At 20.6% G+C, this 26,959-nt stretch overlaps 8 protein-coding genes across 8 annotated transcripts; 6 read left to right on the top strand and 2 right to left on the bottom strand. All coding sequences in view use genetic code 6, as the record gives it.

The window, feature by feature from the left end:
* Positions 1-486: 486 nt before the first annotated feature.
* TTHERM_00094330 (Serine/Threonine kinase domain protein) lies at positions 487-3,109 on the bottom strand (the record flags this gene model as incomplete). Its single annotated transcript, XM_001012887.2, has 3 exons — positions 487-1,885; positions 2,296-2,655; positions 2,838-3,109. The coding sequence occupies 3 exons, from the start codon at positions 3,107-3,109 to the stop codon at positions 487-489; spliced, it is 2,031 nt and encodes a 676-aa protein (XP_001012887.2).
* Positions 3,110-4,686: 1,577 nt separating this feature from the next.
* Positions 4,687-5,271, top strand: TTHERM_000094318 (hypothetical protein; the record flags this gene model as incomplete). The annotated part of the gene is made up of 2 exons (XM_012796714.1): positions 4,687-5,005; positions 5,063-5,271. The coding sequence occupies 2 exons, from the start codon at positions 4,687-4,689 to the stop codon at positions 5,269-5,271; spliced, it is 528 nt and encodes a 175-aa protein (XP_012652168.1).
* Positions 5,272-9,306: 4,035 nt separating this feature from the next.
* TTHERM_000094319 (hypothetical protein) lies at positions 9,307-9,933 on the top strand (the record flags this gene model as incomplete). The annotated part of the gene is made up of 1 exon (XM_012796715.1): positions 9,307-9,933. The coding sequence occupies one exon, from the start codon at positions 9,307-9,309 to the stop codon at positions 9,931-9,933; it is 627 nt and encodes a 208-aa protein (XP_012652169.1).
* A 667-nt stretch (positions 9,934-10,600) lies between these two features.
* Positions 10,601-11,281, top strand: TTHERM_00094320 (hypothetical protein; the record flags this gene model as incomplete). Its single annotated transcript, XM_001012886.3, has 1 exon — positions 10,601-11,281. One exon carries the CDS (start codon positions 10,601-10,603, stop codon positions 11,279-11,281), a length of 681 nt encoding a protein of 226 aa, XP_001012886.1.
* A 2,008-nt stretch (positions 11,282-13,289) lies between these two features.
* TTHERM_00094310 (NADH:ubiquinone oxidoreductase 17.2 kDa subunit) lies at positions 13,290-14,020 on the bottom strand (the record flags this gene model as incomplete). Its single annotated transcript, XM_001012885.2, has 3 exons — positions 13,290-13,587; positions 13,647-13,753; positions 13,832-14,020. 3 exons carry the CDS (start codon positions 14,018-14,020, stop codon positions 13,290-13,292), a joined length of 594 nt encoding a protein of 197 aa, XP_001012885.2.
* Positions 14,021-16,880: 2,860 nt separating this feature from the next.
* TTHERM_00094290 (transmembrane protein, putative) lies at positions 16,881-20,097 on the top strand (the record flags this gene model as incomplete). Its single annotated transcript, XM_001012883.2, has 6 exons — positions 16,881-17,034; positions 17,121-17,295; positions 17,499-17,660; positions 17,712-19,347; positions 19,466-19,524; positions 19,575-20,097. The coding sequence occupies 6 exons, from the start codon at positions 16,881-16,883 to the stop codon at positions 20,095-20,097; spliced, it is 2,709 nt and encodes a 902-aa protein (XP_001012883.2).
* Positions 20,098-21,443: 1,346 nt separating this feature from the next.
* On the top strand, positions 21,444-22,696 carry TTHERM_00094280 (FAD/FMN-binding family oxidoreductase; the record flags this gene model as incomplete). Its single annotated transcript, XM_001012882.2, has 2 exons — positions 21,444-22,247; positions 22,304-22,696. The coding sequence occupies 2 exons, from the start codon at positions 21,444-21,446 to the stop codon at positions 22,694-22,696; spliced, it is 1,197 nt and encodes a 398-aa protein (XP_001012882.2).
* A 996-nt stretch (positions 22,697-23,692) lies between these two features.
* Positions 23,693-24,334, top strand: TTHERM_00094270 (hypothetical protein; the record flags this gene model as incomplete). The annotated part of the gene is made up of 1 exon (XM_001012881.1): positions 23,693-24,334. The coding sequence occupies one exon, from the start codon at positions 23,693-23,695 to the stop codon at positions 24,332-24,334; it is 642 nt and encodes a 213-aa protein (XP_001012881.1).
* Positions 24,335-26,959: the final 2,625 nt, after the last annotated feature.

Here is a 26,959-nt window from a genome sequence, read left to right on the forward strand (position 1 = left end):
CCCCAACCCCAACCCCAACCCCAACCCCAACCCCAACCCCAACCCCAACCCCAACCCCAACCCCAGTAATAAAATATTTACTTTTTATTTTTAAAATCTTAATAATTAAAGTGAAAAAACTATTCATAGTTTTTTTTTTTGAATAATAAACTAGCTTTAACTAACTAAATAAATTAAGAGATCTAATTAAAAATAAATACAGATATTATAAATTTTTATATATAAATCTACTTTTTTTGAATAGAGGTTTTCTATAATTAAAATATCAAATAAAATAATAATAATAAAATAAATTCAAGAGCTTATTTCAATAAATTAAAAGATTTCCAAAAAAGTTTAAAAGTGAAAATAAAATATGATTAAAAATAACAAATTAAAAAATCACTAAAATTATTTAATCAATTTCATTAATATAAATATCAATTTTTAAAGATAAAAAAATAAACAGTTTTAAATATTAAAAATTAATTTAACAAATAATGTTGGTCAAACTAAGTTTAGAACTAAAGTAATGAGTGCTTTAGAGGTTGAACGCTCATGAGTTTCATAAAACTTACAATAATCTAAATTAGTATCTTATTTGAACATTTTGTATTGTTGATCAACACAATTAATATAAAATGCCAAGGAACTTAATTTTTTGTATATATTGTTATTGTCCATTTATTCCTATTCTGTTCCTAATTATTAAGGTGTAATGTTTTTTAAGATTATGCGATATAATTTATTTTATTCTGATAAGGACTGTTTGAAAAGAGGATTAAACTTTTCTTTTTCAGTCATTATATTATTAAAGATTGGTTAGAAGGTTTCATATAGAGCTTTTTCTTAAGGCGGGTAGTTAGGAAGAGTCTTTTTAATAAAAGCCATAATTTTTTATAGAAGTTCATCAAATAAGCATTTGAGCATTTTCAAATCAAAGCTAAAATACTTACGTAATTAAGTACGTTCATTACTTAACTCAAAGGTTTTATAGTCATCCAATGTAAATTTAGTACATTGATCAGGTTCATTAGTTTTTATTCTACGTAAGGCTTTATATATCTTAAGATAGCCTTTCTTAAAAAGGGTTATAGCGTGTCGAAGCATAAATGCCTCAGTCACGCTATTTTAAACTTCTTGGCTGTTTTATCTAATATCGAAAATATCTGACAGCAAAATAGCTAAGTGAGCAAAAAATATACCTTTATTACGCTTCTTTAAATAGTAATCTGTCATTTTATTTATTGTAAATTAGCGCTTTTGTAACTAAAGAGTGTAATCATATAAATTTTATATTTCTTGATGATGAGATCCTGATCCGTCTGCACCATTAGAATTGTTGCTTTAAACGCTTGTTTAAGAATTAATATTATTGAAACCACTATTATAGTTTGGAATATTTATCATTTATTAATTGTTATAATTTGAAATGTTTAGTAATTATTAGTTTGAATTATTGTTAGAGTCAATGCTATTATCAGAGAAGGAGCTAAAATTTTATAAATTCAAATTACAATCAATAATATGCTTATTGAATGTTTCTTTTTAGTGACACTCAAATAGGTTATGGAAAACACGATTTTATTCTATGTAAAGACGACAATATTCTTTCATTTTCATAAAAGAATCATTTACAAATCTCATTTCTACTGAATTTAGGGATTACAATAATACATCTAATTTAGTTTAGCTTTCAAACAAGGGTTCATTAATTAGCTCTTCCCAAGAAATACGATCTGATTCTTCAATTTTAAGCATATAAGAAATAACTTTTTTTACTATTAGACTCACTTAAGGAACAGCAGGAAACTCAAGAGGTTTTTATTAAATTTAGAATAAAAGATCTTAAGGTGAATCTGCTCTCCATGGTACTTTTCTATAAAGCATCTCATAGAAAATCATACTAATAAATTAAGTAAAATAAATTTTGTAAATAAAAATGATATAAAATCATGCTTAAAATAAATGCTAATTTAATTTTAAAAAATAAAAGATTTTTATTTTACTGGGTATCAAAATAATTTATGATAAATTTTATAAAAAATTTTAATAATTAATAATTTTATTGGAATTAAATCAGATATTTTTAAATGATAGGGACCCACATTTAGATTTTGGATTTTAAAGTTATAAAAATAATTATTTTTATATTACTTTTTATGATCATACTTTATTGATTTTAAAGTAATACATGCTTTTTTTCATGAAAGTAGTCAAAAATATGTTTAGTTTATTATTTCTCTTTAAATAAGATTTGATGGTTTTTTTATGAGCATATTGAAATACAAAGCATATAAATAAATTTTATTTTACCCTAATGACCACATATCAGCTTTTTTTGGGCAATACTCTTATTACGAAAGTAATTGGGGTGACATATATTAAGGAGAACCCAAAATAGAATGTCTTAATTTAGTATCATCATTCAATCCAACAACTTTTGAAAAACCAAAATCTGCTATCTTTGCTATTCCGTCTTTAAATAGAATATTGGCGGGTTTTAAATCTCTGTGAGCCATATTTTTTGCTAAAAGACATTTATATCCTTCAGTAATCTAATAAATAATATTAACTGCTTAACTTTCTGACAAACTTCCTTAATTATGCTTTAATATAGATTAAAGATTTCCGCCATTGCAATATTCAAGTATTAGATATATGCTATTAGATGATCTATTTATATTATATTTTTAATCTTAAATATAATGAGTAAATTTTGTTAAATTAGTAAATAATATTTGCCATTTATCAGCTAAAAAATTAATTTATGTAGAGACAATAGATAAAATCATACAGAAATTGAAATTTCTTTTAATGAAAATTAAAATTGAATAAAAGACTGTAAATATGATTACTTTTTTTTATCAATAAGTTTAACTATATGCTAGCCTTCAATTAGTTGCATGTTTGTAATTTCATTTTTGATTTGTTAGAAAATAACTTATGGGTTTTAACTTTCTGCTTCTATTTTTTTAATAGGAATAACTTTGATTGCAACATTTTCTTTTGTATTTTTATTGATGCCCTCAAAAACTTGGCCATATGATCCATTACCTAACATCTTATCCTAATAGATGACATAATCATCTACAATTTTATATGGCTATGGGTTTTAATTTTATTTCATATCCTTTTAATAAAATAGTTAGTTATTTTTAATATCCAAATTTAATCTATGTTTCTATCTTATTAAGCTTTGCGAGAACTTTAATAATTGTTATTATTTATTTAAGTAATTTATTTATATTATAGCCTCCTATTTTTATTTTTCCTTAAAATTTTTTTTGCATTCATTTAATACTATCTATCAAATAAATAAGCTATAACTAAATCATATATAATTTGATTATATTTTTTACTAAATATAAAATATAATGATATAAATAGTCTTTGAAATTATGTTATTATGATAGAAAAAAATAATATTTTTAATCAAAAAAATTGATCAGCTAGCTGATAACTATTAATAGTATTTAAAAGTAAAAGAAAAGTGTTTCATTTAATTATTTAATAAATTCAGAATATTTTTTATGATAGATTAATATAAATAAAAATGGAATTTAATTATTGAATATATTTAGATGATTTTTAATTTGGTTTTAATAATCTACTACATTCAAAAAATTTGCAAATTTTATTATCTAATAAATTTAAATAGAATTCTATTAATATTAATAATTTTAAATATCATTTTTTAATATTTATTAAAATTTAAAATTACTTTTTCATAATTAGTTTATAAATTTTTAAGTGAAGAAGTATTCAATAGAAACGATCAACTGTTTTAGATTAAATTAACTTATTTGTATTTTTTAACCAAATAACTAAAATATTAAAAAACTATGTCAATTTAATTATCTTAAGATAAAATATATTCATCCAGTTATTATTATGTTTAAAAAATAAAACTCAATATTTACATTTTATTTATATATATATATATAGCTAATCCCGTAATTAAAATATCACGAACTGTGTAGGTACAGATCGTGATATTTCATTTAATTTTTATATTCTCTATTTTAAGGATTTTAAAAAAAATGAGCTTCAAAATTCGGAGTGGATAAAGTTAGTAAAATTGTAATCTATTTTTAAATAATTTGATAAAATAACCAATTAAATATATAATACTCAATGGTACTGCCTAATTTTTCAAGGCCACATTAAACCAAGCATATTAAATATAGTTAGGCATCGCTCCATTTTATTTTTTCTAGGAATTAAGCAGCACTTTTTATCGATGTTAATATATCTTACTACCATATTTGAGGGTAATCCCATTTTATATAAATTTTAATTGCACGCTAAATTTAGCAGAAGTACAATGATGGTATATGAAACCTATTTTATTTAAAAGAGTATTATTATGCACAAATATTGCATTATCAGTAATTTAATTTAAATTAAGTCATATGACTTATTAAGTTTTATTGCTATAGAGAAAAAATCTTTTTTTAAAAAAAGCACTATTCAAATGGTGTTTCTATCGATGGTACTCTTGAAATCGATTTAAAGTTAACTACACCAGGCATTTGCAAGTACCCTTTTTATTTTAAAGCCCCCTCCATAATTGATTAAATTACCGTTTTTATTTTAATTTTTATTCTATTGCAAAATGTTTAGCAATGCAGTGATATTTATAATATTATTTTTATTTACTTACCCTGAAACTACTTGGGGTGGTTATTAAAGGATTTTAGCAGCATGCTGAAGGAAGGGGAATTTTTGTTTTACTTTTCAGAAATTTGTTTTAATTAATTTTTTTCTTTAATTATTTATAATAAGAAAAATAGCTCTTAATCTGACTCAAAATTTACTTAATAGGTAATTCGAATATTGCTTAATGATTTTTAAAATAGATAAAAGAAATATCAAAAAATTTTACAGATTCTCCAAAAAAATACTTTTTTAGATCCTAGATTTTAATTTTCATTTTACCAAGACAAATTGGTTTAATTAGAATAATTTATAAAACTAATAACTATATATTACAACGATTGGAAGAAAGAAGAGACTAAAATTGGTAATTTTTCTGATTAATAGGATAAAAATATGATAATTTTATAATAATTTTTGAAAGATAATTGTCCATAAAATTAGCCAAATAATAAAAATGATTATGAGTCTGATATTAAATTCTACATAAGAGAATATATCCCAATGAATTTTTGTCATCTAGAGAGCTAGAATCAAAAAATATAAAAATACTAATTCTTAAAAGTTCAAGCTTATAATTTCTTTTCAATCCAACAGTTCCCTCTGATCGTGCTTTTTCAAAGGCTGGATTGATTAATAATTATTTTAGATAGAATTTGGAATCAAAACATATTAACTACCTATTAGTTTTAAAGGAGAACGATAATAAATAATTATTTTTATATTTGTATCATTTTTGTTAAATATTAAATTTTATTTTCTTTTAATAAAAATAATTTATTATTTAATATAACTCAATCCCAAAAAAATTTTTTGTCAAGCCAAGCTTTTAATTTTTTCAGCTCCTAACATCACTATAATAGATATAGGCTTAATTGGTCTATTATACTCCGCTAATTTCAATAAATTTTCAGAAGTAAAAAAAAATTACATTATAGGCTAGTAAAAGGAGCCGCAAGGCCTAAACAGTGGTATATAAGTTAAAAAGAAAATACTTTGAAAAGTATTATGACGAATCTATCTAAAATACATATAGATATGGCCTTTAAAATTTGAGAAATAAAATTTATCCCATTGAAATATTATTAAAAGGAAGAATTATATTTAGGACTATTACTATAATATTAGAAGGAAATTTATAAAATTATAAATTTAATAGCCCTATGAATTAATGAGAATTATTAAGTATATACCTTATAAGATAATGTATGAATATAGAATCAATTGAATAAATTTCCTAAAAATTTGAGGAATTAAGTTATATAAAAATAAAAATTAATTTAATAAAAACCTTATATATATCTAATATTATTATTATAACAAAAAACTTATAAATTCATTTATTATTTGCTAAAATATATGTAGGAATATATTAGCAGCATATATATGAATGATACTATTAAAATAAAAAAGAGTTTTTGTTTAAGCTTTTAAAAAATTAAATTTCAAATAATATCAAATTAAAATATTACTTTTATTTAAAATTTGTTATCTTAAATAAAATTTTTCTAATTATTTTATAAAAATTATATATTTATCTATTTTTATTACAAAAAACTACTTTTATTTTTAGATAAAATGTTGTAAGAATATATTTGCAATATATGTATGTATGATACTAACTTTCAATTTATAAAGAATTTATTTATTTTAGTGTTTTTAATAAAGTAACTTTTCAAAAATGATAATAAAAAATAATTATTTTTTTTTCCTTTTAAAAGTGTTTTAAATAAAAAATACTAATTATTTAATAATAAATCTTTATTTATCGATTATTATTATCAGGAAAAAAAAAAATATGATTACAAAATATTTGCAGCGTTGTGTGATACTTACTAGTAAAGTTATAAAGAATTTATATTTCCATTTCAAAAATTTCAAGTTAAAAAATTATTATCAATAAAAATTTAAGAATAATAAAAGAAAAAATCTTAATTATCCATTTTTGATTTTTCTAATTTACTTCCTAAAAAAAAAAATAAAGTTACTTATTATAAAACACTTGAAATTAAGGTTATCATTTCTAAGAACAGTTATTACATTTAGAAATTGTAATTCAACGCAGTAAAAATCTTTAAAAAATTCACTTTATATAGTTTGTACACAATTCTAGTGGCTGGAATTTAAATTATTAAATGAATTTATTAACTATTGTGATTTAATTCCTGTGATATCACGTATAAGTAAAAAAAATTTTCAAAATAAAGGATGTTTATATGTAATTGTTAATTTGTGCTTAAATAGATTGTAAGAATTGAAAATATTTTAAAAAACTACTTTTAGATGAAATAGAATTTCATAGGAATAATTTCTCTCTTAAAAAATAAAAATTTTAAACATATTAAATAATTTAAAGGCTTTTAATTTGTATTGAAATAAAATCCAAATTTAATATAATTCTTTGTTTCTAAAGTAATTAACCTTCTTTTTTTTAAAAAAAGTGAATAAATTTAATAATTATCAAAAGTGAAATTATATTATGATTTTGTAAATTAAATAAATTCAAGCTTACTGATCAACATTTAAAAGCTAATTCTTTTGTTACTTACTAATATTACTGTCTTTACTTACACTGATTTTTTGTTTATTTAAAATCGTTTTTCTATGTTTTATTTTACAACAAAAGTTAAACAGTAAAAAATAATATTAAAAATACTAAATTTTAAAATACTATTAAAAATTTTGAATTTAGAAGTAAAGGTTTTTTTGGCACAAGTAATGAAAATATTTTTTATTAACTGAATAAAAATATAGCTGGCTAAAATTTTTAATGATAAATGATCACTTGAAAGGAGTAAATTTTTGAAGAGAAAACTACAATATTAAAATTTTATATAATGGATCATCATACCAAATATTTTTTTTGCTTTAAAACTAATCAAATATTTTTAATTTAAATTTGAGTTTTTTAAGTTTTGTATCTGAATTAATAAGTTGTTAATATTTAATGATATTTATTAATTATGTATTATTTAATTGAAAAATTAGTTTAGTACATTAGCTATTTATTAATTTTTAGCTTCAATCAAAAGCTATTTTCAAGTAATGCATTCAATTTTAGTAGTCGTTACTAATTAAAAAGCATTAATAGCTTATACAACATAAAACAAAATTACTTGAAACAAATAAAGATTAGACTCACTTTGAGTTAGTTCAAGTTTTTATAATAAAATAAGAGACAATCATTTATTTTACATAATTTATCATTGCGAGGTGTAATTAAAACAGATCAAAGTATTTTTTTTTACCAGCCTCTATTTATTTTCTAGTAATATAGAAGTAAATTTTCTATATTTTAATACCAAGAATTTATTTTGTTACAATAACTACTGTAACAATAAGAAAAGTATAAATAAATTATAAATTTCCATTAAGAAGACTGCAAAGTGGAGAAGTTAAATAGGATCCTACCTTATTTAGTAAACTTAAAATATAATCCTTAAAAGTAACTTTTGTTATAATCAATATTTTCTAGATTATGTTCTTTACAAGAAAAGATGTTTATGAAAATCTTCTTATGTTTTTTAGAATTGATACACTGAAATTTATGATGTAATTATGCACATATGAATATTTAAATTTTATAAAAAAAAAAGTAAAAATGCTGATTAGTCAAAAATATCGAAAATGTTCACATATTTAGATATTAATATATTTATTTTTTAAAATTATTGCTTTTACATTAATCTTATTAATTCTGATTGATGTGTAAAGTTAATGATATTGTATAGTTTAAGATATAACTGTTTATTTGAAATGCATTTCTAAGTGATAAATTGTAAATTGTAAATCACAATATTACGCATTAAATTCTTTCATTCATATTTTGATAAAAAAATTAGATGTACATTTACACATATTTTTATAGGCCAAATGCTTAAAAAGCGAGAATTTTACTTAACAACAACAAAAAAAAATATCAAGTTGTAAGTAAAATAATATTTTAAAAATAATTAATTCCTTTCTAAATAATAGCGAATTTAAAATAAAACTAAATTAATTTCCTTTTGTATTTTTTATTCAATTCTGCATATATAATTTGGAAGAATATCGTTCATTCCACTCATTGATTGAGTTAATAACTGTTAAAAATATTTTTTTTTAAAATTTAGCTTGAATTCTTACGAATTAGGAAGTTTATTTAAGAGATGGATAAGAGAGTAATATATTCATTTAGTTATTTTATTTGTAAACTCATTTTTTCCTCTTATGCAACAAAAAAAATTTTTGAATCAATCTTACAGTAGAAATAGAAATGAATTCAAAATTGAGGACTTTTTTAAAAAAATAATAAATATCTGCATTAATATTTAAACTATCTTCTTCATTTTATTGCTTAAAATTATATTTCCTAATAAATTTATAGTTTCTTATGATGAAATATTTAATATATATTGACCATTTTATCTCTTCAATAATGCTCAAAAGGTATTTTAAAAGCAAAATTTTTTATTGTATTGAATATCTATGAAAATAAATTGTACAAGGATAGCATCAAGTAAGAATGAATTAATTTTTAAATTAATCGGTATAACATTTTGATAAATTTAAAGACTTTATCAATAATCATATATAAAAGTTCCTAAAATATTTGTTTAAGAAGCAAATAGTTCTCCTATTTTCATTTTTGAGATTGATATTTATAACAATTAATAAAAATTTTGAAAAATGAACAAATCAACATATTTTAAAATATAAAAAATAATAGACATATTTTAAATAGCTAAAAATTTAATCGATAAATTAAATGGTCCTCAGATTTTTTCAGGTGTTGCAGCTATACCAGTGATGGTTTAGAAGCTCTGCTAATTATTTTTCTAATAGCAAATAAATTCCTTTAGCTCATTGTAAAGAAATTATATTCGAATAATTCACTTAGTAACTCTTTAGATAACTTATACTGGTTTGATTTTGTTATACAAATCAATAAAGTATTGCCAATTACTTAAATTTCTTAGTAATTTAATTTCTTACTCAAGCAATAAAATTCAAAAGAATGACTTTATATATTTACATTCGATGCTTGTTTTAAAATACGATTCAAGATAAAAAGGAATAAGTAAGAAGTCATATCCATAAGTATATCACTTTATTGAGTTTCATAACAATCTTATAAAGGCAATAAAATTTTCAGATAAACAATCTCTTTTTGTTAAAATAAGAACATTCTAAAAATAATCACATAATATTCTATGTTTAGTTAAAAAGTATTGTAGTAAATTCAACATTTATATTCGCATCTCTTTTTTTAAGTATTATTATTATTACTAAGCTAAATTAATACTCTTGAATTGAGAAAATCTTTATTCAAAAAATTCAATTAATTATACTTATATTTAATAAATATACATATAAGTAATAATCTTTCAAACTTTTATGAAAAATATTTGTAATGATTGATAGATCATAAAAGTATCTTTTTATCTGTAAAATCTATTTCACTTATGTTTTTCCAAATTCAAATAAACAAACAAACAACTTCAATCTTTAATTGAGATCTTCAAAGTATCTTCAAAGAATAGAAAAAATCTAATTAATTAAAATTTCTTTTGAAGAAATAGTTTAAATAGATTTAAATATGTTTAATTTACTTATTTTATTTATTTTATCCAATCTATAATATAAAACCCCAAAAAATGAAAGAAAAAGTGGTCAAAATAATAAATTTCTCTTAAAATATCTCAAATAGAGAACGAAAAATAAGTACTTCTGCTGATTTATGATATTTTATAAATTTTTTAATGTGGATTATAATTTGTTCAATTTTATGGAATTATTTAACCTTTATATTAGTTAACTCTTGTGAATTTGTTTTGATTTTATTTGATTGCATAATGACAAAGCAATTACAATGTTTTTTACTAGCTGGATTATAGGCTGATTTTTCAAAATTTTAATAATTGAAAAATCATTCATAAATAAAATATAAATAATTAAAAATAAATAAATTCTAAAAAATAAAATGATTGAGGTCAATAATAATAAAAAGAGAGCTAATTTTAGAATAATAAACTAGAATTAGCATATAAATGCATTTTAAATACTACAAACTAAAGCCTGCTCTTATAGGGCTATAGACTCAGACATAAAAGAACTTCAAAGCAATTTGAATAACTTCAAAGAATATGTTCATTTATTTCAAGATGAAGAAACAAGAGAACAATAAAAAGATTTCAAAGAGGACTCTAGTATTTCTATGGAAGAATAATCAACAAAAAACGAAGACTTAGATGAAATAGTGAACTTTTTGGAAGGAAAAAAAGTTAATATTTACAAAAATATTATTAATGGTTTTTACGCTCACATTAATAAGTGCAAAGACGAAAAACTAATACAAAAGTATGAATCTTTAATAAAAAATTAATGGACTTTCAAATACATTCAAAAAAGAGTCTAAAAAAGTTATAAATCATGTAATAGACTTAACTTAAAATTAAAAAATTTAATGTCTAAGAACAAGTTAAATACAATTTTTGTATATTTCCTATAAAATTACGAACAGCTCTGGCTAAATGATTCTAAAATAAAAAACAAAGATTTGTATAAATAATCTATCCAGTTCCTACTCAAAGCACATGAATACGATATCCTTGATGACAATATAAAAGTATACAAAAAGTAGAAAAAGATACTCGGAGAGTGAAGTGAGAGATATTACTGAGTAATGATAAATAAATGATAACTGAATGAATTAATGAATAAAAGTTTCCTTTACTAAAGCGATTAGTTAAAATCATCCTATTTATTTAAAGCATTATATTAATATAATTAACAAATTAAGTTTATATATAACTAAATAATAAAATTCAAGTTAATTATTATCCTATAAAAAATTTGTATATATTCTATATAGTTTTTATAAATTACGCTGACTGATTTTGAAATATTTTGACTTCATTTATCTTTTTGATATTATTTGTATGTAAACAGTTCTAAATTTAGATTAAATTAATTAATTTGTAAGCCTTCTTGTATTATGTGAAGGTGAACAAAATTTTTAGTAATTAACTAATAAAATCTATTTGTTTACTAAATAAATTCATAAAACTGAATAAATGAGCAGAAATCTAAAATTAACTGATGAAATCCGCATACTTATTCGATAAAATCACAAAACTGAATAAGTGATAAGGATTCTTAAGAAATTAATTTGTATTGTCTTTCAACTTCAAACAACTAATTTATAAGTTTTTTTTTCATTCGGTTCAAAAAATATTAACTCATATGTATCAAGAAAATATTTTTGATCTTGCTTTAAAAATACTAAAAACATACAAAAAGTTGTTAGAAATTAATATTTTTAGACTATCTGCATGTTACTTTCTCAAACTGAGTAACAAAATCAAAATATAATATTTTCGGCGATAAAATAATTGTTATTTTTTCAGTTTAATCAGTTTTAAACCTAAAATATTTATTTTTAGTCGAATCCTAAGGCATAAAATAAATTTTAGCCATATTATTTAGGGTTATTTTGAAAATTTATTTCATTACATAAATGAATTATAGATAATAGTTACTTTGAGACTTTGAGGTTTTTAGGAATTAAAAATAAATTAAATTTATTACAAAGCGTTTCGTAATCATTAATTAAATAGAAACTCATTTAATAATAGATATTTTTTAAAATATATCTAAAAAGTTCTAAAACTTTAAATTGTTGAAATTAACTATCTCAAATATTCAAAATAAAATAATAAAGAGTTATCAATATAAGAACTAATAAAGCGTTAATCTTGAACTTAATTAAACATTATTGAAAATTAAAATTTATCTATATTTTCTTTTTTATCAATTAGTATAATTTTTCTCTTTCTCAAAATAAAAAATATTTTCAGTTAGTAAATAGAGTAAAATTTTTTTATGATTTTTAGAAATATTATTTGTTTAATTTTTTCTTCAGCTGTTTTCAAATGATTTTTGTTCTAACTTATTGTAAAATCTAAAGGTTTTATTTAAAAAATACTTTTGACTACATATAGCAAATATTTTATGCATTTTTAAATAAATTCTAATTCAGAAATTGTAATCAAAAATCATAATATCAAACAAAATATCAACATTTTTTAGCAGTAAATATACATTACAAAAAATATTCGCTCTCAAATAATACTTTTGTATATTAATATTTGTATTTGTGATTTGTATTGAAAGGAAGTTATCTTGCATAGAAATATTCTTGAAATTTAATTAATTTCTATTAATATTATCAGTTAATTATAAAAAATAGATTGATATTAAAAAATATGATTACACTTATTATTTATTTAGTAACTATCTTTCTTTTTAATTAAATATTATTTTTCTTTTTACCCAAAAATTGGGTCATTTACTTTCCCCTCTTAAAATGATTAAAATTGTGACTATTCACATTTTTTAATATTTTATTTTTGAAAATAAATATTTAATTTTTTCTCATAACAGCCATTTTTCAATATTCATTAAATATTAATTATTAAAATTCAAAAGCTTTTCTAAATATTCATTTATTTATTTATTAAGGCTTATCATGACTAGCTATAAAAGATTAGAAATATATTCAAAAGAAAAGATTTATAAATAAATAAATATACTCAAATAATATTTTTTTATAATTTATGAAACATAACAAAACTATTAAAATATGTTTATACAATTAAACTTAATTTATTTCACTATTCCTCGTTTTATTAACCTCTTCTCCCTTTTGCTTAGGGTTTCCACTTTTAAGGCTCGAATTAATCTTTTCCAGCATCAGGCTAGCTTGTTTATTCTTCACTGGTTTTCTTTTAGTTTTCAGCTTCTAGTCTTAATAATCTATCCTTTTCATCTTCTTCTAACCCTAATCTTCTATTTACCTCTGTTTGTTAAATAATTTTAAATCTTTGCTGATAAAATTGTTCCATCATTCTTCTCTCCTTATTATCCCATTCTATACCTTTCATTTTTCTATCAGCTTCTTCCAAATAGCTAAAATAAAATAACAAGAGTAATTTATAAATAAATTAAAACAAATATAGTAAAATTACTATTGTTTTATTTGCTCTTCAGTTGGAGGCATTTCTTCTCTTTTGTTTAACCAGAAGTAAAAGGCTAAATCATTCATTTCGTAACTTTTTTTATTTGCAAATTCTATCTTTTGATTAAAAAAATATTCAAAGAAATGAACATCTTAATTTAGAAAATTGAGAATATCATTGAATAAATAAATAACCTCTCTACGAGTAGGTAAACCCCAAGGAGAGTAGTATTAATAGTATTTATTTCCCATTCTATCTTCGCCAACTAGTTCTCTGTTAAGCTTTTAATCCAACATTTTCTCTTTGAATGCTATATATTTAGATCCATATTTGCTTGTCTTTATCCAATTCTTCAAAGCTCTATATTTATTTATAATGTTCATCGTCACAACTGCTCTAAAATGTAATACTAATGAGAAATAACTAACTACCCTATTTGTCTTTTTGCTATATTATTTATTTTATTTAAAAAAACTATTTTTTTTGCTTTATTTATTCTAATTCTACTCAAATATATCTAAATCTATTAACTGAGATACACAAATTTAATTTTTATTAGATTTTTGCTCAGAAAGACAAAAGATAGATCATGTAAATAAACATATCTTAAAAGAACCTTCTTCGAAAAAAAATTATAAAATCAATAATAAATATTCAATTAATACATTAAATATATTTAAATAAAACGATTTTTATTCTCTCTTTTTTAATACTTTTTGATATAAAAATTTAAACAAACATTTTATATATTTTGTAAAATATTTAATTTCAATTTTTTATTTCTAAAAAATAAATCAAATTCTGTTGAATAATGAATAAATTTAAAATAAATTTTTTCCTTCCCCCAAGAAAATATCTTCATTAGGAAGCTAGTGTATGACAGAGATATAATCAGGATAAACAGAGCTTTATTAAACTACTTAATTACTTTCAGTATTATAAATAAACCATTATTTTTTATTAGTAGAATACATAATTTATGAAGTATCTTGGAAAGCAACTATTTAGTAAATATAAATATTTATACTGATTTTTCTGAGCTCTTAGCATTAAAATTCATTTTCTATATTTTTAAATTTATAAATTGTTATTTCTCCAGCTGTGTTCCCAGTATAAAAACTATCATTTGTTGGGTTTAAATATCCACATCTGATACAAGATTATTATTTATAATTGCAAATTTTTTTGCTTTCAAAAATGTCAAATAATATAAACTGTTTATCTTCTCCTATTGAAAAAAGGAATCTTTCTTTATAAATATAAATATCATTAATCTTCCTTTCATGTAAATCTACCAATTATAGCTCAGTTTTTAAATCTAATTATTATATATCTTTATCATCTTTTTCATTATTATTTAAAGTTTACATATTAGAATTTTAATATTTAGAGTTTAAATATAAGCTAAAATTAGCAAATTTTATAATATGAATGGGCCCACTTTTAGTAGCAACAATTAATGTTTCACCATTTAAGCATTTTAGACAATTTATTTTATTTTATAGTTTTAAAGAATAAATTTCTTAATATTTGTAATTAACTTCGTTAAACTGTGAGTTAAAATACATTCTTAGATATTTATCTTCTCCTCCAACAAAAAATAAATTCTTGTTATGATTAAAGAAACACAAGTCACTCATTTTGTTTGATTTTGTAAATTATATTCTTTATTTTTCTTTATATAAACTTCCTTACCAAATAATTAAATTATTATGCCCCTAATTCCATCCATCTAAAGTAATTATTAAATCATCTAATGAATCAGCTCTCATTATGCAATGCTAATTTATATCTCTTTTTTCATATTTCATGTTAATTATTTTATCGCTAACATCTTTTAATAAAATACTTTTGCTTTCTTCCAAAAGTTGATTAATATTTTCTTACTTTTACTCATCTTTTTCTTAATTTTTAATTACTTTTTTTGATTCAGTCATTTTATCAAATTTTAACAAATAAAATTTGATAATTAAGTTTTTTTAAGTAATCAATTATCAAATCATATATTTTTATTTTCATTTGATAAACACAGCTCAATTTTTTATTTAAAAATAGCTAATTTATTATTTTAAGAATATGTTAAAAGATTTTTTCTGCATCTAAAGAATTTAGTTAAAAATTTAAAAGCAAATTAGTAAAAAAAAGCTAAAAATTAAATATTTTGAGCATTTTGATAATTGAAGAGTTTTAGTGAATATTTAAATTAATATTACTAAAGCAAAAAGTTATAAAATAATATTTTTCTCATAAATTTGAGTTTAAAAAATGATAATTGCAAATTTATTGTTTTAACTTTTAAAAGAAATATTTTAAATATAATGAATAAATAAATTTGTTTTACCAAAAAGCATAATATAATTTGAATTTAGCTGGAAGTTGGTTAAAAGAAAATATATTTAAAGAAAACACAATTTAGAGTAGATAGAAGTAATTAATATAGAGAAGAAGTGTAAATAAATTACAAAGTGATCAAATAAAATATCTAAAGATAAGCTGAATATTTTTCCCTCCATAAGTTGAAATAATAAGTCCTGAATTTTGATTTAATAAAAAGTATTTCTAAAGTTTACTTCTACTATAATGATATTAAATCTATTATTATATCTATTCTTTAATCACTAAGTTTTTTATATTATTTTCGATATCATAAAATTGAGGTAAATTTTTATACTCAAGTCAAGTGTTTGAGGTTAAAGAGATTAAATACTGAATACAGTTACTCTTTAAATTAATTCTTTCTTAATTAAACAATTTAAGCTTACTATCTTCATTATACATAAGAAATTACAAAAACAAACAATTTGGAGTTCTTTTTAATTTTACAAACAAAAAAATTTTGAAATTATCTAAAGAAGTAAAAAAATCTAATTGGTTCATAAAATATAAATAGACAATATTAATAGTTAATTAATATAAGTTCAATATTAATAATTGCATAAAATTAATCAAAAAGATACATATCCCAAAAAAAATCAATTTATTTACAATTTAAAAGTATTTAAATAAATAAAATATACCAGCCTTACTTAACTATTTTCTATGTTTTAAAATTAGATAATAAAAAGTCATCAAATTCTTGTAAAATATATGTTTTGAAAGTTGATTGAATTATTAGATCTTATTGATAATTAATTAAGAATAATAAATTTGGAAATTTAATATTAACAAATATAACAAAATATTCTTTTTCAGAAAGCATCGAAGAAGATAAGAAGTAAAAAAATCCAGATAGAATTTTTTAAAATGCCAGAGCTAGTTAAGCAAGCCATACAGAAATGTGATATTTTCGGGAATGCGATAGGTCTTAATATGAACTAATAAAATATATATAAATCTAAATTTGGAGGATTCATCTCGATAGTTGTTGGAATAATTATAGCATATTACTTTTGGACAAGTAAATATGATTCAATTAATCATTAATTATAATTAAAATACATTATTGATTTTCATGAGCAAAATTTAAGATATTTAATATATTAGACTTTATCATATTCATCAATTAAGAAAAAATGACTGTCACTAGTGAAATTGAATACGATATTAATCCTTCAAATATTGTTTTAGGACAAAACTCTTTGATGTTCGCTATTAATATATACTAAACTAACTTAGACTTTCTTACAAATCCTTTCTTTAATATTGTTTTAAACATAGGGTAATTATTATTCACAAATTTTAACAAATCTTTTTTTATCTTACTTTTCTTTTTTTTTGTTTGATTTAATTAAATGGGAAAATCTAAAAGATTTCAAGTTAAATTTATTTAACAGTAATTTAATAAAATCAATCAAAAATAATTATATAATCACTTAGCTCAGTTAATTAAAAAACTAATAAATAAATATTTAATGTAAAAAGAGTGTTTGAGAATAAAGGGACTACATTTAATTATAAGTATCTTCCAGTAGAGCTGGAACCTTGCACTGAAGCCCATTTCCAAGCTTATTTTAATGCAAAATATGTTAGCGAAAATATAGAGACAGATAAATAAAATATAATTAATAATTTTCTTTGTCCAAAGTAACTTAAATTTTTTTAACCATCTGAAATCAATTAAAAAATTATTTATAGATTAGACTAATCATTTAATTTGAGTGGTTTATATTTGTCTCCAGTTTTTAATTTTGTGCGAATATAAGTAAAAAGATGCATACAAAGCGAATTAAACTCTATTAATCCTAATTGGAAGGTCAAGTGTGCACCAAGCGATTCTGTAAGTTAGTTTTTAGACTAAAACGGGAACTTTAGAGTCAGCGTATACCATAATAATTACTTGATAAGTCCAGATAAAAACACTTAATATGCCTAAGCTTACTTAAATCAAGATTTATCATTTCTATTTGTCCCAAATTAGATGTTTAAAAGTGTGGATGTTTTTCTGAAGGACTATAATATAAAGACTAATAATTATGGATTTTTCACTTCCTAAACAAATTATGAATAATACATAGTGTATGACTACAAGGATTATACAGAAAGTACAACATTAGGGTAATAAGGCGACATTTATACCGAAGTATTTTTGAGGAGAAGTCCTTATACTTAAATATATACAAGAGAACATGAAAATTTCACATAATTTCTTAGTAGTTTGGGAGGTTTTATCAATATTCTGATTACAGTTGTTGGGATATTTATCCGTAAATATAATTACTTTTAATTTACCATAGATTTAGCAAATAAATTATATAACTTCGACTTAGAAGTTGAAAGGAGCAAAAGTAATTCTACCTTAAAAGACCAAGCTGATTCTAAAAATTCTAACCTTCTTTAGATTACTCCTCAATAGGATACACCTTTAAAACTTGTTTAATCAAAAATAACCAATAATAATCTTGCAGGCATCAATAATAATTATATTACAGCTGTTTGTTTAGATTCTCCATCAAAGATGAGTAGAAAATCAAGTAAAATAGTTACTGAAGATGTTTTTAAATTTGTGGAATCGCCTCAAACAAATTTATGTATTTTACCATCCTAAAATGAAATAGCAAAAGCAAGTATTATTTAAAATCCTAAAAATTCTCAACAAACCATAGATAATAAAAATAAAACATTAAATAATATTTCAGTTTAAATGACTTCGTTTAGCTAATTGCAAAAAAATGAAATTAGTAAACAGAGTAGAATAAATAAAATCAAATAAAAGATTTGGAGAGCAATAAAATTAATTAATAATCCTAATTAGGAATAGATGCAAGTTCTTGATAAAAAAGAAAAAAATATCAATTAGTCTATTAGCAAATTGAGAGAATAAATATAAAATTATAAGCAATTAGGGTTTTCAAACAAAGCAGATTTCTTGTTTAGCAATTTTAAAAAATTAATTAAAAGATAACAATAAAAAATTAAATTTAGCCTATCTTACTTGTTCAGAGCATTTAAATGTAATCATCAGCAGAATGTAGTTCTCTTAAAAGCTTAAAATAGTGTTAGTATGGATTTAGATATTTATACTATCCTCTAAAAATTGTAAGAAGTAGAAAAAATAAAAAGAATCCTTTTTAATAAAGATTAAAATACCCTCTTTTCCTTCTGCCCAAAACCAGTTATCAGCTACATATCACAACCTTCTTAATAAAAAACTATAGAATAAAATATTAACATTCCTAACACTTCTGCTATTTAGGAAGTATCAAATCCATAAACATAAAATGATCATTTGTTGGTGAAAAATAATGATTTTGAACAAGTAGAATCATATTAAGTAAAGTGTTTTTTAATTATTAAAAATAAATTAAAAAAAATTGATTTGTTATTTTAAGTTTTATCTTTCATATTTTAATATAATAATTTTTTACTAAATCTTATTATTATTAAAAAAGAGACTCTATTAAGCATTTGATAAAATAAAGAAAAAAGAAAATAAAAATGGTCTGCACATGTAATTAAACTTTTCATAGGCTTTAATCAATTAAAATATTTTAAAAATAGTATAAATAACAGGCTAATTAAAGAACTTGGAGCTGAAATTAATGAAATATTTGAGCTTTCAAGAGAGGTAGTGAAAGAAGGTGATGAAATTTAAAAATAAGCAATACTAGATTCTTCAATTAATGTATCGAAAAAGAGAAAAACTATTAGTTAATAAACTTTTAATCCTTCATAAACTCGCCACAGATAATTATCAAAATATAATTAACCTCATTAATATATACATTTGAATAGCATGTTTAATAGTCATAACTAACTAAAAACAAAAGAAGAGCTTCCTTCTCATTAATTAATATAAATATAAGATGACTAAAATATTGAATCTAAACCAAACAATCATGATGCTTCTCTAAATAGAATATCAATATAATAAACAGCAAATATATCGCTTTTCGAAATAGAAAATAAGAGCTAAAATTTAAATTTTGATACTATCCCTGATATTCCTTTTGAACCTGGACCAGAAAGTAATATAACAAAGTCAGAGTTTTAAAAAGAAACTAAATTAAAATAAATTCTATGACAATAAGATTATGCAAAATACTCCATAGTCAATAAATTATGTAAATAAAATATCAAAAAAGTTTATGTTTACTTTTTTATTTTCAAAAATAGATTTAAATTTTTAGTTAAATCTTTCAAAATAGATATCAACAAAATTACCTATCTTAGAATAATATAAAAGCTTAATTTATCAAACAAAATTTTCTAAAATAAATGATATTTCATAGTTCATTTGAGCAAACTTTAAATTTTTACTTCACACAAAAACATGGGCAAATTTAAAAAAAAATAGACAATATATTTTGTTCGCAAACTTTTTAAATTTTTTTTTCACCTTCCTTTTTAAATAATTTACTAACTTTAAAATTTTTAGAGTTTGCTCCAATCACTAATTGAATTAAATAAATAGATCATTTTAAAGTATTATTTAAATTCTTAATCTTAGTTATAAATTATTTTTTTTATTTTAAAGACTTAAAATATTATTTAATAATAATAATTTTTATGCTTTATGTTGATAAATTTAAAAATACTTATTGATTTAAATTTAAAAGATCTTTAAATGTTCTGTTTCCAAAATTATTCTTTTTTTTATAATTTTTAATCTAATAGATAAAAAATTAAATCAGATTTTAATAGAATTTCCTTGCAAAATTAAATTTATAATTAAGAAAAATATAAGTGATATATGTAAATTTATTAAAATCTTAAATTAATTCTTCTAGAAATATGAATCATAATAAAAAGAGTTTTTTCTTAAAGTTAGATTTACAGAGTATCATCATATAATTTTTTTTATTTTTGTGTCCAAAAATATTATGCTTCTTTTAAATTGTAAACATAATTTTTTAAAAATTAATCCATGATATTCTTCATCATAATTTGTTTATTTCAAAAAGAAAATTATTATTTTGCTTAATTTTTCTTTTTTAAATAAAAACTATTTTATTATCTTTATCTAATAATTATTTTCAATTATACTTCAATAAAAATAAATTTATTTTTTTCTTATTTTATACAACAATTGTTATATCCATCCATAAAAGTATCTATAGTTCATTTAAATTATTATCAATAAAAATTTATCAGATTTTAAAAGAATTTCCTTTAAAAATTGAGAAAATAATCAAAAAATATATAAGTGCCAGCTGTAATTTACAAATATCAAAACAATTACTATAAAAATTTAACTAAGAATAAATATTATTTCAAAATAACCAATAAATCTGGTGATTTTTAACTCCTCTATTACAAACTTAATACTTTATATAATTGAAAGCAAATCCTTCTAAATAATCATAAAAAAATAAAAATATAAAAAATAAATAATTATAAAAATTAAAAATTCTGCTTAATATTTAACTAATGATGGGGTGTAGTTCTTCATAACAAGACGTTAGCATTTAACAAAATAAAAAATCATCAATCAATCCATATTTTGAATCATCTAGCCTAGGTTCTATAAAAACAAAAAATAGAATAATTATGGCAGGAATGTCAAGACTAAGAGCAGATCCAAAAACAAATATTCCAAATGATTTAATGGCTGAGTACTACTCATAAAGGGCATCTTTTGGAGCTATCATCACCGAAAGTAGTGCTATATCATCTAATTCAAATGCTTTTCCTGGTTCTGGAAATATTTACACTTTGGAGTAAGTTGAGGGTTGGAAGAAAGTTGTTGATAAAGTACATCAAAATGGAGGTAAAATTATAATTTAGCTCTTTCATTGTGGGAGAGTTGCTCTACCTTCATTTATAGGAGGAGAATTACCTATAGCTCCGAGTCCTATAGGTTTAACAACCCCTCATTTTTTTACCAAACAGAGCTATCCAGTTCCTAAAGAAATGAATAAATAAGATATATTGAATGTCATTGAATAATTCAAGAATGCTGCTATTAATGCTAAAAAAGCTAACTTTGATGGAATTCAATTACATGCTGGAAATGGATACTTAATTGATTAATTTTTAAGAGATGGTACTAACAAAAGGACTGACGATTATGGAGGAAGTATTCCAAACAGAGCTAGATTCTTACTTGAAGTTATTGATTCTATAAGCTAAGTTTTTGGATATGATAAAATAGGTGTAAGACTTACTCCAACTGGTAGATACAATGAAATGTATGATTCAAATCCTCTGGAATTAGTTTAATATCTTTTAAAAGTAATTATTTATTTTTAATTTTAATTTTATCTTCAATTATTAATTTTAATCAATAGCAATTTGAAAAGAGAAATCTTGGTTTTGTTGAACTAAAAAGACATGATAAAACAAATCGTAAAAACATTTAATAATCAGCTGCTGATGATGGGTTAGTTGATCCTGAATTATAAATGCCTAACTTTTTCGATTCGATAAGAGGACTATATAAAGGTTGCATCATTCTAAATGATGGAATTACTTATGAAGAGGGACTAAAACTCTTATAACAGAACAAAGGAGACTTTATTAGCTTTGGAAGATATGCTGTAAGCAATCCAGATTTACCACAAAGATTTTAAAATAATTGGGAATTAAGTGATGCAGATTAAAATACGTTTTATAGAGGAGGAGATAAAGGTTATGTTGATTATTTAACATATGAATAATCCTAAAGTAAAAATAAATCTTGATAAAAATGATTTCTTAATTTAAGGTTGATAAAATTTATTTTTGTCAATTTATATTTTATATGCCAGCTAAATTTATTTAATTTTTTTCAATATATTTATATTTTGAAGTAAAATTTATTTCAGTTATCAATTTTCAAATTCTGCCTAATCAATCTCAAAATTTAAAGTGTCTTTTAAGCAAAAAAAATAGAGTTAAATGCCTTTTTAATTTTGGATAGGCTATAATAATGAAAATTTAATTAAAAGAAATTTAGGCAAATGTTTAGCTTAAAAAAAAAAATTAGATTAAATTTTGAAAATTTATTTATTTAACTATGTTAATGCAGTTAATATATATTGTAAGTCTTCTTTAAACAATTTAATTTGAAAGCTAAAATGTAATTTTACAGCCACAAGCTAATATAAATATATTTATTTTATATGAATTTATTGCACTTCTGATTAAAGTGAGTCTACCTCTCTATCTATGTTGTGAAAGCTAGCATTTTAAATAAATTATTTAGTATTTAGAGTGAAGCTATAGATAAATAGATGATATCATTTGTGATAATCTTTTGAAAATATAACTAATTAAATAATTACCATTAATTTTAAAGAAGACACAATATGGAGAGTAGGAATTAATTTCTGATTTTTAAACAAACTAATAAGAAGTCTAAGATCAGAAAGCCTCATCACTTATTATATGGAAAAATGAATTTAGAATTTTCAGATGTGCTAATTAGTATTTTTTTATAATTTGAAGATTTTTATTCTAAAATCAAAATATTCTAAAAAGTTTTTGAGATTAACACCTTTTAAATGATTAATTGAATTTAGAATATTTTATTTTGATTTTCTTTTTAGAAGAAGTTGAAGGATTGATTCAAAAACAAAGATTAGTCTATCTATTAATATTTGAATATACTAACAAATAAAATATAAAGAAATTAGCCTAAATAATATATTTTTTGAAGTTTAAAAAAATAAATTAAAAGAACATTCAAGTTAATAAAGATGCATACAATCAAAATTGGTTATGGATAAGCAATTTTTAAAGCAGTGACTTTTGGAGTAGTTAATCTCACAAAATACGGGGTTGTTTTTAAAGATCCAATAACTGGGATATCTGATATTTTAAAGAGTGGTATGGATTGTTTAAGAGATTTTAATGAAGGTGTGTGGACTGGGACAAGGGGTTTGAACGAAGGTAATATTGGTTTGTCAAGTGGCGTCTTGAGATTGTTTAATGCAGATATGATTCATTAGGCAGTTAGAATAAATGGAATATCATATTCTATCACAAATCAAAAATAGGATTAAATCTAGGTAAAAGAAATATCTTAAAATGAAACTGAAACTTATGATTGGAAATATCGAGGAAAGAGTAAGGTAAGTGATTCTGAGATGAAAAGTATCATAAAGGATGTGAATAATTATTCTGTAAGTTATAATTTATTATTAGCTAATTGTCAAGATGTTAGTGACTCTCTTTCAAAGTATGCTATGGGTTTATATGATAAATATTTTTGCCTCTATATCATTTTTCCAAAAATGGATTCTCTATCTGATGCAATTTTTTAAGGAATCGCAACAAGTGGATAAGTCAAGACTGTGATAAGATTATATAATGATATTGTGGCAAAATTATTCAAATGAATAAAAAAAACTTCTTTATGTTGCTAAAAGTTTATTAATTGTTCATCTATATTACTCAAGATAGAATAATATATATTTATTAATTAAGAAAAAATTAAACAAATAATCATAGTTATCAAAGCAAATTAATATTTTATTGTGGATGATGAGATTTTGATATTTTTAAAAATCTGATTATTTTTTTAATTCTAAATAATTTTTTTTTATTTTATAGAAATTAATGAATAAAAAAAAAAATAGACTAATCTGATTAAAATAGATTTTTAAACAAATATCATCTAAAATGATTATTAATATTAAAATTATTTTATTTTGAATTTAAGATTAGCTTTATAACATTTAATCTTATTCTGGTAGGGTAGCAACATTATACTTTATGAAATAATATTATTAAATATACTTCAATATATCAGATATTTATTCATTTATTATAAAAAGATTTTTTATAGATTAAAATACAAAGTTGAAAGTAAATATCTGCCTTTAAATTAAATCTCTTAATTTTTCAGTTTAGAACTATTACAGAATATTTTCAATTTTGTATATATCTATTTTATTTATTTATTTTTGACTATAAATAAGATAAGGGCTTGCAAAAAATTAGAGTGTTTTAAGAAGGATAGACGGAATATAATACTTTTTCCGATAAGAAATAAATTAATTTTAAATTTGGTATGGTAGAATAAAGAATCTAATTTAGAGATTTTACAACTTATGTATTAATATTATGTATAAAGTTTAAATATAAATTTGGTAAAACTAATAATAAAAATTCTAAAATTACATTTATTCAAGTAAATTTAATCTAAATATAAACAGCAATTATTATTATTAATAAAAAAAACAAATATAAAATTAAGTATTTAAAGATCAATTTATAAAAATAAAAAGCTATTAAACACTTTAATTTATTAAAAATATAATTCTATAAGAAAATATAAAAATGTAAAAGTCATTTTAAAGATTATTATGTTATTTATTTCTCACTATTAAAAACTCTTTAAAATATTAATAATTGAAAAATGAAAAGCAATTATTTACAAATAATATCAAAAAATATTTTTATTTTATAATCTAGAATTCTTGTATTTTTTAATAATTTATTAAAACTAAATAAAATTTAAATCAATTTTTATAACATTTAAATCTATTGATAAGTTGAAAAAATTTCATAATTTTATTATCATGACAATTTAATTTTATTTAAAGCTAGTTATTTTTTAAAAATTTATGAATTTAGAATTGAATTTCAAATATTCCTATTATTTTATGTAATAAAACTATAAAAGATAAATGATTTAAATAATATAATAGCTCTTCTAATTTTGAGATTAAGCTATTATATCATTATCTTTTTTATGTACATTAGGCAAATAGATTTTGTGAAGAAATTTTAAGAAAGAATAAATTAATTTAAATTACTAATTAAACTTTTAAATTTTCAGTTTACTATTTAAAAATAATGTAAAATAACTTTATATAATTCTATTTAATTGTAGTATTTTTATAATCAACTTTTGTAGTATTTTTACTATAATTTTGTTTTTAATTTTTGCATTCGAGCTTATTAAAACAGAATTACCATAATAATTTACAGAATAATTAACTCTATTTATAGTATCAAAAACTTAAAATTGTTTTTTTTCTTTTTACGTTTATACCTTCCTTAAGTTATCATAAGTATTTTTTTAGATATATTTATAATTTTTTTTTAAAATGAGGGAGGATATTGTAAATTATTATGATTTTAAAAATTGATAAATTATTTCTAATATTTGATTATATAAACTACTCTTTTCTATATCCTTTAAAATTAAATTTTAAAAAAAGTAGGTAAAATAAAGTATTTTATTATACATAAATAATAAATAAATCATTTAAAATTTAAATTAATCGAAAATTTTAAAGAACAAAAAATTGATATAAAAATATGATTTATAAAAAAATCTTAATAAATTAATTTTAGAAATATCTTTGATTAAATAATAAAACATACACTAAGATTTAAAAAAATTAGTATCAAAAAACAAGTATTATACAAATCTAATTTTTAAAGTGAATAATATTATGAGTCAAAAAGCTATTGAAGTAACAGAAATTAAATAATTATTAACTCTTCTCTCTTCTATATAAGAAGATAAAGAATTATATGCTTTTTTAGTTGGAACACAGTATGCGTATAATAAAATATAAAGAGACGATTTAATTTTATTTGTCACATCGATAACCTAATTATATTGGCAGTGCTTAAATTAGGATTACTATATTATATTAGAGCAAGCTTTTTCTAAGCTTTTTAATGATTAAGAACAAGAACCATTAATTTATTTGTAAAAAATATAAGATGATATTTAAAAATAAATAAATTTGTCCAATAGAACTAATAGAACTAAAGAAAAAATAGAAGTAAACTTACTTTTTAAAATATTTATTAAATAAAATAAGTTTAGAAAAAATTAAGATTTTAAAATATAAATAATAAATGAAAAATAAATTATTTTTAAAAATACAAATAAAAAATAAAGGAATAAAAGCTATTTATATTTTTTTTATTTTAGAAATTCACATTTTTATTCAAATCAAACACTCTTTTTAGCATTTTTTTAAAATATTTAAAAAATTAAA

The sequence above is a fragment of the Tetrahymena thermophila genome (genome assembly GCF_000189635.1).
Source record: "Tetrahymena thermophila SB210 genomic scaffold scf_8254697, whole genome shotgun sequence".
NCBI lineage: Eukaryota > Ciliophora > Oligohymenophorea > Hymenostomatida > Tetrahymenidae > Tetrahymena > Tetrahymena thermophila.